The 19,962-nt window shown below is 43.3% G+C and overlaps 2 protein-coding genes across 5 annotated transcripts in view; both read left to right on the plus strand.

Annotated features, from left to right (window-relative positions):
- The window catches only part of exoc4 (exocyst complex component 4), a 283,169-nt gene extending 273,943 nt beyond the window's left edge, over window positions 1–9,226 (plus strand). The window contains 1 exon segment of the mRNA XM_029742408.1: window positions 7,256–9,226. Coding sequence (XP_029598268.1) covers window positions 7,256–7,493 — 238 coding nt within the window. The 3' untranslated portion in view covers window positions 7,494–9,226.
- Window positions 9,227–9,845: 619 nt separating this feature from the next.
- The window catches only part of lrguk (leucine-rich repeats and guanylate kinase domain containing), a 46,369-nt gene continuing 36,252 nt past the window's right edge, over window positions 9,846–19,962 (plus strand). Inside the window, exons 1-9 of one of the 4 annotated variants that reach the window (XM_029742536.1) lie at window positions 9,846–10,178; window positions 10,424–10,543; window positions 10,755–10,836; window positions 11,110–11,210; window positions 11,540–11,621; window positions 11,725–11,849; window positions 13,379–13,522; window positions 14,741–14,821; window positions 14,958–15,044. In XM_029742536.1, coding sequence (XP_029598396.1) covers window positions 10,173–10,178; window positions 10,424–10,543; window positions 10,755–10,836; window positions 11,110–11,210; window positions 11,540–11,621; window positions 11,725–11,849; window positions 13,379–13,522; window positions 14,741–14,821; window positions 14,958–15,044 — 828 coding nt within the window. In that variant the 5' untranslated portion in view covers window positions 9,846–10,172. The remainder of the gene's footprint in view (window positions 10,179–10,423; window positions 10,544–10,754; window positions 10,837–11,109; window positions 11,211–11,539; window positions 11,622–11,724; window positions 11,850–13,378; window positions 13,523–14,740; window positions 14,822–14,957; window positions 15,045–19,962) is intronic. The other 3 variants (XM_029742537.1, XM_029742538.1, XM_029742539.1) reach the window with 3 other exon arrangements.

Here is a 19,962-nt window from a genome sequence, read left to right on the forward strand (position 1 = left end):
CCAGATAGCCAGGTGTCCAGTCAACATGATGACAGAGGGACGATGGCCAGTAGAACAGGCCAAAGAGAGGACAGTATTGTGGGGCAACATGGAGATCCAGACATTGCCAATCAGTTTGGAGATAGATACTCCAAAATCCAAACCCAAAGGCTTGAAATGTAGTGCCAAGTGCCCTATAATAGACAGAAACACGGTATACCTGAAACTGTGGTTATGTTCCAGATTGACTGCATTGCAGTCGGCAACTGCTGACTGACTGATCTACAAATCACCTTACATGCTAAATAACTCCTCATTATCACTTGTACATCAGTCAGTTTGCTCAGTCACACAGTATATTAGACTTTCATATTCAGTACACAGGGAGGCAACCAAAGATGATAGGGCCTTAGAGAACATTATACACTATAGCCTTATAAACTGGTTTACAAACGACGCAAACTGGAACGCCCAGATGTGAACACACAAATATACCAACATTTATACAAAGTAAAGTTGTCAATTATCACTCTTTTTCCCCACATCTGTTTTATTCATCCCCTGCTTTTCTACATCCCTTTGAGAACGGTGTGTGTGTGGGTTGTTAATTGTTCTCTTCAAAGCTTTCCCTTCTAAAAAACACTTTTATTTTCAGTTCACATAACAATGTGGACTATGTCCTCCTGTGTGCAGCTAATCGCATGCAGTATCTGGGGAATGGAAGTGGTGTTTTGGATGTGAATAACACACAGTAGACACACACACAGTAGACACACACACAGTAGACACACACAGCCACAGTAGACACACACACACACACATACACACAGTAGACACACACACACACACACACACACACACAGTAGACACACACACACACACACACACACACACACACATACACACAGTAGACACACACAGTAGCCATACACACACCCACACAGTAGACACACACACACACACAGTAGACACACACACACACACACAGTAGACACACACACAGTAGACACACACACAGTAGACACACACACACACACAGTAGACACACACACACACACACAGTGGACACACACACACACACACACAGTGGACACACACGCACACAGTAGACACACACACACACACACACACACACACACACAGTGGACACACACACACACAGTGGACACACACACACACAGTAGACACACACACAGATATACAGTAGAGACATGCGGTGCATATTTGAGAATGTGATAAGAACACTGCTGCCCATCAGGGGTTTCTCCGTGTCTCTGCCTGTGGCGAGCAAAGGAACCGGTATGACCCCTCATCAATATTGACGAGCTCATTGAGGGTGAGCGTTGAAAAACTAACAGGGGGAGGGAGGGAGTATGCAAATAGTTCACAAACCAAGGGCATTACTTGTCAGAGAAAGAGAGAAATATTAAATAAATGAATCCCCACACACAGCTGTGAAAGTCTGTTCTTACTGGACCTAATCTCTCTCTCCATATTTGTTCTCTTCCTCTCTCTCTTTCTCTCTCTGTTCTACTTGCAATATTACAACAGCAGAACTAGCTTGACACAAAAGGCTGCAGAATTGTTCAGTAATTCCTACATAGGAAAATAACCATTAGGTTTAGTAATGGAAGAGGCTTAGAAAGAATACAGCAAGATAATAGCTATTCCTATTCAGGTACACACACACACACACACACACACGAGATTTGTGCTTGTGACTTCCTTGGGATTTCTTCTCCTGGACACAATGGAAGACTTTCCCTCAGCTTAGCCTTCCTCTCCCTGCTGCTTTGATGGACACCACTTTAAATCACTCTCTTTCTCTGGGCACAAAGAGCTGAGTTAAAGGAGGAGATGGGTGAAGAGATTGAGCTTCCCGATGCCCCCAGGTTGTGTGTGTGTGTGTGTGTGTGTGTGTGTGTGTGTGTGTGTGTGTGTGTGTGTGTGTGTGTCCTTTTGTGGGCACCTCGCATACCCATCCATAACACCATTGTGGGAGTGTAATCTAAGTGAATGGGATTTCTCTACTAGCCAGTGGCGTATAGCGATGCTATCTGTCTGTCTGTCTGTCTTTGTGTCTGTGCTGCTGCTGCCCACACAGTCTCTGAGGTATTGGCCTGTTTAGCCCCAGAGCAGAGACATAGTCAGCCCTGCTCTATGGTACTCCCTAATGCGTTCATATATCTTCCATAGCTGTGTGTGTGCATTCATATTTACATATATGTTTAATCTGTCTGCTTTGTATGACAGGCTACCGATGCTACTGTAAACTCTGTGTTTTCCCTATCATTATGGATTAAACCACCATCAATATACATATGGATTAAACCACCATCAATATACATATGGATTAAACCATCATCAATATACATATGGATTAAACCACCATCAATAAACATATGGATTAAACCACCATCAATATACATATGGATTAAACCATCATCAATATACATATGGATTAAACCACCATCAATATACATATGGATTAAACCACCATCAATATACATATGGATTAAACCACCATCAATATACATATGGATTAAACCACCATCAATATACATATGGATTAAACCATCATCAATATACATATGGATTAAACCACCATCAATATACATATGGATTAAACCACCATCAATATACATATGGATTAAACCACCATCAATATACATATGGATTAAACCACCATCAATATACATATGGATTAAACCACCATCAATATACATATGGATTAAACCACCATCAATATACACATGGATTAAACCACCATCAATATACACATGGATTAAACCACCATCAATATACACATGGATTAAACCACCCTCAATATACATATGGATTAAACCACCTTCAATATACATATGGATTAAACCATCATCTATATACATATGGATAAAACCACCATCAATATACATATGAATTATACAACCATCAATATAAAATTGGATTAAACCACCTTCAATATACATATGGATTAAACCACCTTCAATATACATATGGATTAAACCACCTTCAATATAAAATTGGATTAAACCACCATCAATATACATATGGATTAAACCACCATCAATATAAAATTGGATTAAACCACCTTCAATATCCATATGGATTAAACCACCTTCAATATACATATGGATTAAACCACCATCAATATACATATGGATTAAACCACCTTCAATATACATATGGATTAAACCAGCATCAATATACAGTTGAAGTCGGAAGTTTACATACACCTTAGCCAAATACATTTAAACTCAGTTTTCACAATTCCTGACATTTAATCCTAGTAAAAATTCCCTGTTTTACAGTGAGGGGGAAAAAGTATTTGATCCCCTGCTGATTTTGTACGTTTGCCCACTGACAAAGAAATTATCAGTCTATAATTTTAATGGTAGGTTTATTTGAACAGTGAGAGACAGAATAACAACAAAAAAATCCAGAAAAACGCATGTCAAAAATGTTATAAAATGATTTGCATTTTAATGAGGGAAATAAGTATAGTACAGTAGTACCAGATCAACATCATAGTGTTATGTGAGGCAGTATAGTACAGTAGTACCAGATCAACAACATCATAGTGTTATGTGAGGCAGTATGGTACAGTAGTACCAGATCAACAACATCATAGTGTTATGTGAGGCAGTATGGTACAGTAGTACCAGATCAACAACATCATAGTGTTATGTGAGGCAGTATAGTACAGTAGTACCAGATCAACAACATCATAGTGTTATGTATGAGGCAGTATAGTACAGTAGTACCAGATCAACAACATCATAGTGTTATGTGAGGCAGTATGGTACAGTAGTACCAGATCAACAACATCATAGTGTTATGTGGGGCAGTATGGTACAGTAGTACCAGATCAACAACATCATAGTGTTATGTGAGGCAGTATGGTACAGTAGTACTAGATCAACAACATCATAGTGTTATGTGAGGCAGTATAGTACAGTAGTACCAGATCAACAACATCATAGTGTTATGTGAGGCAGTATGGTACAGTAGTACCAGATCAACAACATCATAGTGTTATGTGGGGCAGTATAGTACAGTAGTACCAGATCAACAACATCATAGTGTTATGTGAGGCAGTATGGTACAGTAGTACCAGATCAACAACATCATAGTGTTATGTGGTGCAGTATGGTACAGTAGTACCAGATCAACAACATCATAGTGTTATGTGAGGCAGTATGGTACAGTAGTACCAGATCAACAACATCATAGTGTTATGTGAGGCAGTATGGTACAGTAGTACCAGATCAACAACATCATAGTGTTATGTGGTGCAGTATGGTACGGTAGTACCAGATCAACAACATCATAGTGTTATGTGACGCAGTATAGTACAGTAGTACCAGATCAACAACATCATAGTGTTATGTGGTGCAGTATGGTACAGTAGTACCAGATCAACAACATCATAGTGTTATGTGAGGCAGTATAGTACAGTAGTACCAGATCAACAACATCATAGTGTTATGTGGTGCAGTATGGTACAGTAGTACCAGATCAACAACATCATAGTGTTATGTGAGGCAGTATAGTACAGTAGTACCAGATCAACAACATCATAGTGTTATGTGGGGCAGTATGGTACAGTAGTACCAGATCAACAACATCATAGTGTTATGTGGGGCAGTATGGTACAGTAGTACCAGATCAACAACATCATAGTGTTATGTGATGCAGTATGGTACAGTAGTACCAGATCAACAACATCATAGTGTTATGTGAGGCAGTATGGTACAGTAGTACCAGATCAACAACATCATAGTGTTATGTGGTGCAGTATGGTACAGTAGTACCAGATCAACAACATCATAGTGTTATGTATGAGGCAGTATAGTACAGTAGTACCAGATCAACAACATCATAGTGTTATGTGAGGCAGTATGGTACAGTAGTACCAGATCAACAACATCATAGTGTTATGTGGGGCAGTATGGTACAGTAGTACCAGATCAACAACATCATAGTGTTATGTGAGGCAGTATGGTACAGTAGTACTAGATCAACAACATCATAGTGTTATGTGAGGCAGTATAGTACAGTAGTACCAGATCAACAACATCATAGTGTTATGTGAGGCAGTATGGTACAGTAGTATCAGATCAACAACATCATAGTGTTATGTGGGGCAGTATAGTACAGTAGTACCAGATCAACAACATCATAGTGTTATGTGAGGCAGTATGGTACAGTAGTACCAGATCAACAACATCATAGTGTTATGTGAGGCAGTATGGTACAGTAGTACCAGATCAACAACATCATAGTGTTATGTGAGGCAGTATGGTACAGTAGTACCAGATCAACAACATCATAGTGTTATGTGAGGCAGTATAGTACAGTAGTACCAGATCAACAACATCATAGTGTTATGTGGTGCAGTATGGTACAGTAGTACCAGATCAACAACATCATAGTGTTATGTGAGGCAGTATGGTACAGTAGTACCAGATCAACAACATCATAGTGTTATGTGGTGCAGTATGGTACAGTAGTACCAGATCAACAACATCATAGTGTTATGTGAGGCAGTATGGTACAGTAGTACCAGATCAACAACATCATAGTGTTATGTGATGCAGTATGGTACAGTAGTACCAGATCAGCAACATCATAGTGTTATGTGAGGCAGTATAGTACAGTAGTACCAGATCAACAACATCATAGTGTTATGTGAGGCAGTATGGTACAGTAGTACCAGATCAACAACATCATAGTGTTATGTGGTGCAGTATTGTACAGTAGTACCAGATCAACAACATCATAGTGTTATGTATGAGGCAGTATAGTACAGTAGTACCAGATCAACAACATCATAGTGTTATGTGAGGCAGTATGGTACAGTAGTACCAGATCAACAACATCATAGTGTTATGTGAGGCAGTATGGTACAGTAGTACCAGATCAACAACATCATAGTGTTATGTATGAGGCAGTATGGTACAGTAGTACCAGATCAACAACATCATAGTGTTATGTGAGGCATTATAGTACAGTAGTACCAGATCAACAACATCATAGTGTTATGTATGAGGCAGTATGGTACAGTAGTACCAGATCAACAACATCATAGTGTTATGTGAGGCATTATAGTACAGTAGTACCAGATCAACAACATCATAGTGTTATGTGAGGCAGTATGGTACAGTAGTACCAGATCAACAACATCATAGTGTTATGTATGAGGCAGTATGGTACAGTAGTACCAGATCAACAACATCATAGTGTTATGTGAGGCAGTATGGTACAGTAGTACCAGATCAACAACATCATAGTGTTATGTGAGGCAGTATGGTACAGTAGTACCAGATCAACAACATCATAGTGTTATGTGAGGCATTATAGTACAGTAGTACCAGATCAACAACATCATAGTGTTATGTATGAGGCAGTATAGTACAGTAGTACCAGATCAACAACATCATAGTGTTATGTGAGGCAGTATGGTACAGTAGTACCAGATCAACAACATCATAGTGTTATGTGAGGCAGTATGGTACAATAGTACCAGATCAACAACATCATAGTGTTATGTGAGGCAGTATGGTACAGTAGTACCAGATCAACAACATCATAGTGTTATGTATGAGGCAGTATGGTACAGTAGTACCAGATCAACAACATCATAGTGTTATGTGAGGCATTATAGTACAGTAGTACCAGATCAACAACATCATAGTGTTATGTATGAGGCAGTATGGTACAGTAGTACCAGATCAACAACATCATAGTGTTATGTGAGGCATTATAGTACAGTAGTACCAGATCAACAACATCATAGTGTTATGTGAGGCAGTATGGTACAGTAGTACCAGATCAACAACATCATAGTGTTATGTATGAGGCAGTATGGTACAGTAGTACCAGATCAACAACATCATAGTGTTATGTGAGGCAGTATGGTACAGTAGTACCAGATCAACAACATCATAGTGTTATGTGAGGCAGTATGGTACAGTAGTACCAGATCCACAACATCATAGTGTTATGTGAGGCATTATAGTACAGTAGTACCAGATCAACAACATCATAGTGTTATGTATGAGGCAGTATAGTACAGTAGTACCAGATCAACAACATCATAGTGTTATGTGAGGCATTATAGTACAGTAGTACCAGATCAACAACATCATAGTGTTGATTCCTTCCCTCTCCACCCCCTCCCCTTTGCTCTGACCTCTGTCTTTCAGAGGGATTGGGATAACACAGAACATTCTCATGGGCATTGAACAATGAAGTCATCTCCTCCCCTGTTTAGGCAGTACTATGAGATGCTGTACAACGCTGCAGATGAGCTGCTCAACCTGGTGGTGGACCAGGGCGTTCGCTACACAGAGCTGGAGTACATCCACGCCCTCAGCCTGCTGCAGAGGAGCCAGACGGGCGTGGGAGACCTGAGCACGCAGAACGTCCGGCTGCAGCGCCTCAAGGAGATCATCTGCGAGCAGGCAGCCTTCAAGCAGGCCACCAAGGACAAGAAGATCACTACTGTTTGAGAGAGGGGACATTGGGAGGCTGTTGTTGGCAATGTTCTGTTTACTTTAGTGTCCAGTGTTTCTCAACCTCCTGTCTGGAAAAAGGGTTTAGATTAAAGCTAGTATTTTAGAGCTGACCTAGCAGTGTCAGCTAACCATCTGAGGGACTGGTCAGCACCTCCACAGGGACTGGTGATGCACTGGGTTTGTTAAAGTCCTGAGTCTTCATTAGATCCTATGGCAGACCGTAATAACCATGTAATATGTTTTGGGGGTTGGGATAATGCTGGTAGGCTGTACATTGAGTAGTTACTGATTTAAGGTTTGAACTTAGTTACCAATATGCATCTGTTGTTGTAACTCATCTGCTTATTCACTGGCAAGAATGCAGCCAGTTCCTCAAGAAAACACACACACACACACACACTCTCTCCAACTTAAAAAATGACTCCCTTCAATCATCCCATATGTGGTCAGCCCTAGTCTCACCTGTGGAGAATGGGGGAATTTTATGAGTCTGGCTTTGGGGCCTTTCTCATCTCATTGTCTTATTACATCTAACTGCTGCTCTCAATTACAGCACTACCTCCAGCTCTCCCTCGTGGGCCCGCTGACTGTGTTTGCAATACCAGATGCCAGATTAGACTGTCTAGATTATCACTTCTCTCCTCCTGATTGTGGCCATTTTGTGGCCATTCTTCTTCCCCAAGGACAAAGAAAGGAATTGGTTCCCCACCTCAGCTGTGGTTCACTCAATTTTTCTCTCACTTTTAGAATAATGTAGATTGGATATAATGTAACTATAGCCGATTCTGATTATAGTATTTGCTGTGTGCTAGGGAATGGGGGGGCCAATGTATCCAGTACAATTGGAGTGTGTATATAGTCCAACACTCAAGGTCTTGAACTTAATAGGGATGTAATTGCAAATCACTACTCCCCTTCCTACCACTACAACTGCTAAAACTTCTGCTAAAACTATTCTAACGTGAATACACTTGCAAGGAGTCACAAATAATTCCTTCCCCTGCATCCCCTCAGTATATTTAGTTAATTAACTCAGAGGAAAAGTACTTAACAAGAGCAGGGGAGGGAGGAAAGAGAACAGGGGAGAGTTGTGGCAGTGCTGCTCACCAGAACCCAGCGGAACCATCCATCATAATGACATGTAGGCTGGGATCAATATGAGCCTTGTGGTTGCCGGAGGGATTGCCTAGTGCCATAGGAACAGTTTTACTCAGCACACTCGAGACACACACACAATAAACACGTACTATATTACACACACACACTATAGAGGCCTCTATGGCTTGCAGTACTCTGCACAAGTGAGGAGGTTGTTTCTGCTGATTCTGTGAACAAGGGAACACTCCATCTGGATTTAAATGACCTGGTATATCTGACCCCTGTACACACATTTTAAGTAATGGGGCCAACTCATTGTAAACATCAAGATCTACAAATATATTTCACTTCTGTTTTTAAACGCTTTGCTTTATTTGTTTGTTTACTAAGACATGACCTTTTGCTCATCTACAGTGTGTTAGTTTTTTCACCTACATCTGATGATAATGTAGGCTAATGAGTCCCGGTGTGATTTAAGGATTTATTTGATCCTTTCTCCATTGTCTGTTAAAAGTCCCTTTCAGACCAAAGCCTTGAATATCAATCCTTCTACACTGAATTAAAGAAAGATGATTTGCCAATGTGTACACTGATCTTGCTGAAATAAAACATCAAAATTCCCCTGTGTATATGAGCAGTTTGTGTGTTTTTGTACAATGAAAAGAGCCAGTTTCCTACCTTGTGTAGTCAAGGGACTAGTTTCTTCCATTGATGAAGAGGAATTAACGAATGCCATACAGAACAAAACACTACCCAAACGATATGGTCTGTCTATGCGCTGTTGCACCATATCATTCAACATCTTTTTCACATTGACACAAATTGACTTTGTCCGATGATGTCATTTTAGATAGACGTATCCAAAATATACACTGTCAGGAATTGAGCTCAGCTGCCAGATCTGATGGGACGCCAGAAGAAGGCTTTTTTATAGAATGATCAAGACCTGTTGAAAGATGTCTGATGCACAAAGCACACTACTTGAACTCTAGTATGTCAAGCTTTTTTCTGCATTTAGGTGAGCATGATTGAGGTTTCAACATGGTGATTAGTGTAAAGTTATTATATGATGGAATGGATAATATTTGTCTCAGCACACTAAAATGAAAATGCATGAATATATTACTTTTTCCAGACGGTAGAACCTGGGAACCATGGTTTGAAAGCGTTTATGAACTGTTGGAAAGTCAATGAATCAAAAACTCCATATCCCACAGTTCAATTCACCTACTGACAGTTCGTCATCGTTACTAAGCAACAGAGAGAACGCTATCCGCTCCAGCTGAGCCAACTTTCAAAATAGCTACCTACCTAGGCTAATTAGTAAGTAAAAATATCCCCAAAGTATTCTCGTGCAGAACAGTTTAATCCAAAATATCTTATACTTCAACATTTTACACTTAGCAAAATATCGGGAAGCAAACAACGCCCCAGTATTCCTCTGTGTCACCCACTTGCTATCCTCATGAGTCCGTGACACAGGAGACCACTGATGCGCAACCATTTCCTGCTGCGGTTCATCAGCCGTGTGCAGACACGTTTTCAACCTCCGAGGAAGAGGAGGAGGAGAAGACAATGGAGGTAAGGGAGGAAGCTAGGGGTAACAGCTAAATTAATAAAGATGCTAGCTGCTTTAGTCAGATGGGCCATGAGGCTTGGAGAATAACACGCAGTTTCTGTTAATTACTTTGAGGATGCAAGCAACTTCTCTCTTTCTCTCTCTTGCCACTCAGTTTCATAATAACAATAGAAGTGTGGTGCATAAAAACAATGCATTGACAATGCATGACGTGTTCTATTGTGTACTGCAAAAAAATGTCATGTAGCTATGTCTCATACAGAAGAACGATGGTGTGTTGACCGAAGAGGAAGTATCCAGCTATTTATCCAACCTGGGACACTCTGCCACTGGACTTGAGCATGTCTACCAGTTCCTCTCTGCGCCTGTAAGAACACACACAACACACACACTTCAGGTTGATAGTGTAACCCCATAAATCGCTGATAATATGCTTTACAAGAGTAACTGTTTACCATCAGACTATGCGCAGAAGAGTATCTAACAAAGCTGTTTACTTTCCATTTGTGTTGCATTTCTTTCCTCGTTTTGTTTTCTATGACATGTGGAATTCAATTTCGGAATATGTCTCCATCCAGGGTCGAAATCTGAATAATGTTTCCATCCTATGCAATTACGTCCACCTTCAAAAGCTAGAACTTCCTTACAACAAAATAAAAGGTGTGTGTGTGTCTCATATTAACAAATGCACTGTACGCATTGTTATGATTCTACATTTACATTTTACATTTAAGTCATTTAGCAGACGCTCTTATCCAGAGCGACTTAAAAATTCTAATTAGTGATACAGAAAATGTAGCTTGGTTAGCCTAATTAATTAAACAATTTCTCATCGGTGCCCTTGTAACTTCTTCTGGTCTGTATAATAACAGTTGTGTTGCCATCTTCTCCCGCTCTGCTCGCCCGTCTCTCCTAATGTTTGTTGACTGGTAGATTTATCCTGTGTAAGCCACATGCCGTATCTCATCATCCTGGATGCCTCCCACAACCAACTCACCGACTTCTTTGGATTCCAGCCGCCCAAGAACCTCAAGGTGGGACCTTCAGCAGACAGGATAAGACAGCGGTTGATTTGTGGCGTGGGGTTTCTTGAAGCCTATAGTCCCAGAAGATGGGTTCCAATCATCATAGACCATTTATACTGTAGTGTCATTCCATATGCTTACTAAGTATTACCTACCCTGGAATGACAAGGAACTCACCAGGGTTGACTTCTTATTGTTTATCAGTGAGTTATACAGTACTAGTAGAATTGATCATACTATACATGCATTTGGTTGTTTATTTTCATATTTCTTCATTGCAAAAAGCATTTAAAGATTGGTCCACTTGATTCATTATTCATGTTTGTTGTATTCTGCAGGAGGTTAACTTTTCCCATAACCAGATGTCAGTGATGACACATTTGTCAGCCTATTCGTCTTTGAGTAAACTGAATCTGGACTGTATCCTTTAAAAAGTATTTACACACACACACACACATCCATGTCAAGTTCTTATCTAGACTACTTCCTCATTGTCTACCATTCTTAACGTGTGCCCGGACAGACAACTGTTTCAGTGAGATCGGTGGTCTGCTGCATTGTGCCAGCCTCACACACCTCAGCCTGGCACACAACAAGATCTCCTGTATCAGTGGCCTGGACAAGCTGCCAATCAAAGACCTCTGTCTGGTAGGTCCTAACTCCTCCTCCTGCCCCTTGAATTATTCCATTTCTAACACTGTTCATGTGTGTTATATATGGAGATGTTACTTTACATGAATAATTACATTGCGTGTGTGTTTGTTGAATCATTTGATTCTTAGAGATAATATTTTACCATGCGTTATGCTCATTAATGAATATGCCCATCCGGTTGTATAGACGCAGCTCTCCAAGCACATCAGTACTGTGGTTAGTGGTTGGTCTTGTGCTTGATTGAATATGTCCTACAGACCAGGACACAAGTGTTTTCCTGTGAATCAGTTGTTTTCTGTTTTCACCTTGATGTCCCTACCTGGTGTCTACATTCTTCCATTATGTCATGGCTTTTCTAAAAGGTTATCCCCCCAGTATGGTGCCAGTTATGCTACACACAATATTTGAGCACTTCTTTCTCTTCAAACATGATGACAGCAGGTGGTGTATTTTTAACTCTCCCCCCATCTCATATTTAAACCACAGACATAATTGAGCTTCAGCTTTTCAAAGACACACAGACATGGGCTCCAGTGTGAGAGCCGCCATATGGCTGTGCCAGCGGGCCTCCAGACCCTTCCCTCTCCCTCTCTGACGGATGCTGGTGTCCTTTATCAAAGTGATTCCTCATCGTCAGCACGATGCAGCCATGTCCCCTGTCCGCTTCCACCCTCCCCTCTGGGACCAGCTGCCGGCGGTGTGAGCAGGCCTGGACCCTGTTCAACCCCCCCCCCCCCTCTTATTCCCTCACCCCTCCATAGCATCCCAGCCGCTGTCTCCATCTCCCCTCCCCCTTCCCTCTCGGCCCTCTCCTGCCACGGCCCCTCTCCCTAACAGTGTGCTACCTGTCAGCCAGCCTCCTCTCTCAGCCCATCACACCCTGGCCTCGGGAGCTTCCAGGGCTCCACGCGGTCACCGTCCCCCGCTGTCGGCAGCCCTCTGCCAGGCAGGCTAGCGGAGGAGGGCAAGCATGGGGGCCGCGGGGGCTGGATCCTGAATGACAGCCCACGCAGGGGGAAGGTGGGGATGGGTAGTTACAGAGCAGGAGGGATGGTGGGTTCTAGAGGAGAGGAGGGATGGTCTGTAGTGCTTTTGGCATGCCCACACCAGTGTCTGGCCAGCTGTTCACCTGTCACTCCTCACCTGTCATCCCAGACCATTGGAGCTGGCCTGTCAATCATACACACGTCTCAGGGAGAAGTTTTATACTCCTTACAGATGGGGAAGGGAACACTCAATGTTAACTTTGATAGTGAGGGTGGTGTGTGTGTGTGTGTGTGTGTGTGTGTGTGTGTGTGTGTGTGTGTGTGTGTGTGTGTGTGTGTGTGTGTGTGTGTGTGTGTGTGTGTGTGTGTGTGTGTGTGTGTGCGCGCGTGACATGGGCATGTGTGTGTGTAGGAGGAGGGAGAGTTGTGTGTGCATGCGTGTGATCTTGTATGAGTTCATTAAAATGTGTGTGTGTATTTGTCCACACGGTATTCATATTCCCAGTGTTTGTCATGTATCATGTCCTCTCTATCCAGAGGGGCAATCAGATTGAGAAGATAGAGAATGTGGAGACTCTGAGAACGCTGCAGGTCCTGGATCTGTCTCTGAACCGGATCACCAGTCTGTCAGGCCTGCAGAATCTCCATCTGCTGGGCTCCATCAACCTGGAGAGTAACCTGGTGAGACACAGTCCATTCCTTAATGTCCTGCTCTCTTGTCAACCTGGAGAGTAACCTGGTGAGACACAGTCCATTCCTTAATGTCCTGCTCTCTTGTCAACCTGGAGAGTAACCTGGTGAGACACAGTCCATTCCTTAATGTCCTGCTCTCTTGTCAACCTGGAGAGTAACCTGGTGAGACACAGTCCATTCCTTAATGTCCTGCTCTCTTGTCAACCTGGAGAGTAACCTGGTGAGACACAGTCCATTCCTTAATGTCCTGCTCTCTTGTCAACCTGGAGAGTAACCTGGTGAGACACAGTCCATTCCTTAATGTCCTGCTGTCTTGTCAACCTGGAGAGTAACCTGGTGAGACACAGTCCATTCCTTAATGTCCTGCTCTCTTCTCAACCTGGAGAGTAACCTGGTGAGACACAGTCCATTCCTTAATGTCCTGCTGTCTTGTCAACCTGGAGAGTAACCTGGTGAGACACAGTCCATTCCTTAATGTCCTGCTCTCTTGTCAACCTGGAGAGTAACCTGGTGAGACACAGTCCATTCCTTAATGTCCTGCTCTCTTGTTAACCTGGAGAGTAACCTGGTGAGACACAGTCCATTCCTTAATGTCCTGCTGTCTTGTCAACCTGGAGAGTAACCTGGTGAGACACAGTCCATTCCTTAATGTCCTGCTCTCTTGTTAACCTGGAGAGTAACCTGGTGAGACACAGTCCATTCCTTAATGTCCTGCTCTCTTGTCAACCTGGAGAGTAACCTGGTGAGACACAGTCCATTCCTTAATGTCCTGCTGTCTTGTCAACCTGGAGAGTAACCTGGTGAGACACAGTCCATTCCTTAATGTCCTGCTCTCTTGTCAACCTGGAGATTAACCTGGTGAGACACAGTCCATTCCTTAATGTCCTGCTCTCTTGTTAACCTGGAGAGTAACCTGGTGAGACACAGTCCATTCCTTAATGTCCTGCTCTCTTGTCAACCTGGAGATTAACCTGGTGAGACACAGTCCATTCCTTAATGTCTTGTCACTGTCTGGATGGTACCAATGACCAGTATCACTAAACCACCTAGCGACTGTATACCAGGAGCTGAGTGATAAAGCTATTCCACTGCATCAACTGATAGATTGGCTGTGGTATTAAATGTAGTTTTGTGTATGATAGTTTTTAAAGGATTTATTCTTAATCCAAGCATCTGATCTTTTTGTGTATGATATACTGTTCTCAGATCAGTGAAATCAAGGAGGCCACACACATCCATGCCCTGTGCCTGCTCCGGGAGCTGAATCTGCAGAGAAACCCAGTCCAGGTAGCTGCACTGCACCTACACCCAGAACACATCACTAAACTAACCAGTTAGCTCCCTAATGCTGTCTGCTTCCTCTGTACTGACAATAGACATGTCCATGAAAATGTTGCTTCTTTCACTGTCTTTTCAACCCCAGGAGCAACTGGACTATAGACTGGCAGTGATCTTCCTCCTTCAACACCTGACTGGCCTGGACCAGGAGAAAGTGACAGTAGAGGAGAAGGCAGGTTGGATGTATGAGATGGTTATCAGTGACGGGCTAGTAGACTGGCGCTGGCCAGCCGGCTAGTAGACTGGCACTGGCCAGCCGGCTAGTAGACTGGCGCTGGCCAGCCGGCTAGTAGACTGGCGCTGGCCAGCCGGCTAGTAGACTGGCGCTGGCCAGCCGGGTTAGTAGACTGGCGCTGGCCAGCCGGCTAGTAGACTGGCGCTGGCCAGCCGGCTAGTAGACTGGCGCTGGCCAGCCGGCTAGTAGACTGGCGCTGGCCAGCCGGGCTAGTAGACTGGCGCTGGCCAGCCGGGCTAGTAGACTGGCGCTGGCCAGCCGGCTAGTAGACTGGCGCTGGCCAGCCGGGCTAGTAGACTGGCGCTGGCCAGCCGGGCTAGTAGACTGGCGCTGGCCAGCCGGGCTAGTAGACTGGCGCTGGCCAGCCGGGCTAGTAGACTGGCGCTGGCCAGCCGGGCTAGTAGACTGGCGCTGACCAGCCGGCTAGTAGACTGGCGCTGACAGCCGGGCTAGTAGACTGGCGCTGGCCAGCCGGTCTAGTAGACTGGCGCTGGCCAGCCGGGCTAGTAGACTGGCGCTGACCAGCCGGCTAGTAGACTGGCGCTGACCAGCCGGCTAGTAGACTGGCACTGACAGCCGGGCTAGTAGACTGGCACTGACCAGCCGGCTAGTAGACTGGCACTGGCCAGCCGGCTAGTAGACCACAATCGATACTAGCCTACAGTAGGTCCAAAATCTGCTAGGGGAAGATGGAAAAGACAAAATTTCTCCTGCATCTTGGGCTAGCTTGGTAATGTTCTACTAGGTGTCCATCCCTGTGTGTAATACTGTGCCTATAGCAAGTGGAGGAGGGGTATCAATAACTGAGTGGCGTGTTTTGCTAATTGGGACAGTGAATGCTAACCTAGTATGTTGTTTATTTAAAACAGTGGGCATCTGTCAGGATCTGTAGAGGTTTTATAATATAGGTCAATGATACAAGTCGGAAGTTTACATACACTTAGGTTGGAATCATTAAAACTTGTTTTTCAACCACTCCACAAATTTCTTGTTAACAAACTATAGTTTTGGCAAGTCGGTTAGGACATCTACTTATGTGCATGACACAAGTCATTTTTCCAACAATTGTTTCCAGATTATTTCACTTATAATTCACTGTATCACAATTCCAGTGGGTCAGAAGTTTACATACACTAAGTTGACTGTGCCTTTAAACTGCGTGGAAAATTCCAGGAAATGATGTCATGGCTTTAGAAGCTTTTGTCAATTTCGAGCTGTACCTGTGGATGTATTTCAAACTCAGTGCCTCTTTGCTTGACATCATGGGAAAATCAAAAGAAATCAGCCAAGACCTCAGAAAAAAAATTGTAGACCTCCACAAGTCTGATTCATCCTTGGGAGCAATTTCCAAATGCCTGAAGGTACCATGTTCATCTGTACAAACAATAGTACGCAAGTATAAACACCATGGGACCACGCAGCCGTCATACCGCTCAGGAAGGAGACGCGTTCTGCCTCCTAGAGATGAATGTCCTTTGGTGCGAAAAGTGCAAATCAATCCCAGAACAACAGCAAAGGACCTTGTGCAAGTATCTATATCCACAGTAAAACGAGTCCTATATCGACATAACCTGAAAGGCCGCTCAGCAAGGAAGAACCACTGCTCCAAAACCGCCATGAAGAAAAAGCCAGACTACGGTTTGCAACTGCACATGGGGACAAACATCTTACTTTTTGTAGAAATGTCCTCTAGAACTGATGGTCATAATGACCATCGTTATGTTAGGAGGAAAAAGGGGGAGGCTTCCAAGCTGAAGAACACCATCCCAACCGTGAAGCATGGGGGTGGCAGCATCATGTTGTGTGCGTGCTTTGCAGCAGGAAGGACTGGTGCACTTCACAAAATAGATGGCATCATGAGGATGGAAAAGTATGTGGATATATTGAAGCAACAGCTCAAGACATCAGTCAGGAAGTTAAAGCTTGGTCGCAAGTGGGTCTTCCAAATGGACAATGACCCCGAGCATACTTCCAAAGTTGTGGCAAATGGCTTAAGGATAACAAAGTCACAAAGCCCTGACCTCAATCCTATAGAAAATGTATAGGCAGAACTGAAAAAGTGTGTGCGAGCAAGGAGGCCTACAAACCTGACTCAGTTACACCAGCTCAGTCAGGTGGAATGGACCAAAATTCACCCAACTTATTGTGGAAAGCTTGTGGAAGGCTACCCGAAACGATTGATCCAAGTTAAACAATTTAAAGGCAATGCTACCAAATACTAATTGAGTGTATGTAAACTTCTGACCCACTGGGAATGTGATGAAAGAAATAAAGCTGAAATAAATCATTCTCTCTACTATTATTCTGACATTTCACATTCTTAAAATAAAGTGGTGATCCTAACTGACCTAAGACAGGGAATTTTTACTACGATTAAATGTCAGGAATTGTGAACAACTGAGTTTAAATGTATTTGGCTAAAGTGTATGTAAACTTCTGACTTCAACTGTACATACATTACTTCTAGATAAAACTGACTTGAAATAAGATATTTATCGGTAATGTGAAATATGAACGTCTCCTCTGTGTTCCCCAGGTATCTGCTGTGAACATTGTTACATATGAACATCTCTGTGTTCCCCAGGTGTCTGCTGTGAACATTGTTACATATGAACATCTCCTCTGTGTTCCCCAGGTGTCTGCTGTGAACATTGTTACATATGAACATCTCCTCTGTGTTCCCCAGGTGTCTGCTGTGAACATTGTTACATATGAACATCTCCTCTGTGTTCCCCAGGTATCTGCTGTGAACATTGTTACATATGAACATCTCCTCTGTGTTCCCCAGGTGTCTGCTGTGAACATTGTTACATATGAACATCTCCTCTGTGTTCCCCAGGTGTCTGCTGTGAACATTGTTACATATGAACGTCTCCTCTGTGTTCCCCAGGTGTCTGCTGTGAACATTGTTACATATGAACGTCTCCTCTGTGTTCCCCAGGGGTCTGCTGTGAACATTGTTACATATGAACGTCTCCTCTGTGTTCCCCAGGTGTCTTCTGTGAACATTGTTACATATGAACGTCTCCTCTGTGTTCCCCAGGGGTCTGCTGTGAACATTGTTACATATGAACATCTCCTCCGTGTTCTCCAGGTATCTGCTGTGAACATTGTTACATATGAACATCTCCTCTGTGTTCCCCAGGTATCTGCTGTGAACATTGTTACATATGAACATCTCCTCTGTGTTCCCCAGGTATCTGCTGTGAACATTGTTACATATGAACGTCTCCTCTGTGTTCCCCAGGTATCTGCTGTGAACATTGTAACATATGAACATCTCCTCTGTGTTCTCCAGGTATCTGCTGTGAACATTGTTACATATGAACATCTCCTCTGTGTTCCCCAGGTATCTGCTGTGAACATTGTTACATATGAACATCTCCTCTGTGTTCCCCAGGTATCTGCTGTGAACATTGTTACATATGAACATCTCCTCTGTGTTCTCCAGGTGTCTGCTGTGAACATTGTTACATATGAACGTCTCCTCTGTGTTCCCCAGGTATCTGCTGTGAACATTGTTACATATGAACATCAACTCTGTGTTCCCCAGGTGTCTGCTGTGAACATTGTTACATATGAACATCTCCTCTGTGTTCCCCAGGTGTCTGCTGTGAACATTGTTACATATGAACATCTCCTCTGTGTTCCCCAGGTGTCTGCTGTGAACATTGTTACATATGAACATCTCCTCTGTGTTCCCCAGGTGTCTGCTGTGAACATTGTTACATATGAACGTCTCCTCTGTGTTCCCCAGGTGTCTGCTGTGAACATTGTTACATATGAACATCTCCTCTGTGTTCCCCAGGTATCTGCTGTGAACATTGTTACATATGAACATCTCCTCTGTGTTCCCCAGGTATCTGCTGTGAACATTGTTACATATGAACATCTCCTCTGTGTTCCCCAGGTGTCTGCTGTGAACATTGTTACATTTGAACATCTCCTCTGTGTTCCCCAGGTATCTGCTGTGAACATTGTTACATATGAACATCTCCTCTGTGTTCCCCAGGTGTCTGCTGTGAACATTGTTACATATGAACATCTCCTCTGTGTTCCCCAGGTATCTGCTGTGAACATTGTTACATATGAGCATCTCCTCTGTGTTCCCCAGGTATCTGCTGTGAACATTGTTACATATGAACATCTCTGTGTTCCCCAGGTGTCTGCTGTGAACATTGTTACATATGAACATCTCCTCTGTGTTCCCCAGGTGTCTGCTGTGAACATTGTTACATATGAACATCTCCTCTGTGTTCCCCAGTTGTCTGCTGTGAACATTGTTACATATGAACATCTCCTCTGTGTTCCCCAGGTGTCTGCTGTGAACATTGTTACATATGAACATCTCCTCTGTGTTCCCCAGGTATCTGCTGTGAACATTGTTACATATGAACATCTCCTCTGTGTTCCCCAGGTATCTGCTGTGAACATTGTTACATATGAACATCTCCTCTGTGTTCCCCAGGTGTCTGCTGTGAACATTGTTACATATGAACGTCTCCTCTGTGTTCCCCAGGTGTCTGCTGTGAACATTGTTACATATGAACGTCTCCTCTGTGTTCCCCAGGTGTCTGCTGTGAACATTGTTACATATGAACGTCTCCTCTGTGTTCCCCAGGGGTCTGCTGTGAACATTGTTACATATGAACGTCTCCTCTGTGTTCCCCAGGTGTCTGCTGTGAACATTGTTGCATATGAACGTCTCCTCTGTGTTCCCCAGGGGTCTGCTGTGAAAATTGTTACATATGAACATCTCCTCCGTGTTCCCCAGGTATCTGCTGTGAACATTGTTACATATGAACATCTCCTCTGTGTTCCCCAGGTATCTGCTGTGAACATTGTTACATATGAA

The sequence above is a fragment of the Salmo trutta genome, chromosome 40 (assembly GCF_901001165.1).
Source record: "Salmo trutta chromosome 40, fSalTru1.1, whole genome shotgun sequence".
Taxonomy (NCBI): domain Eukaryota; kingdom Metazoa; phylum Chordata; class Actinopteri; order Salmoniformes; family Salmonidae; genus Salmo; species Salmo trutta.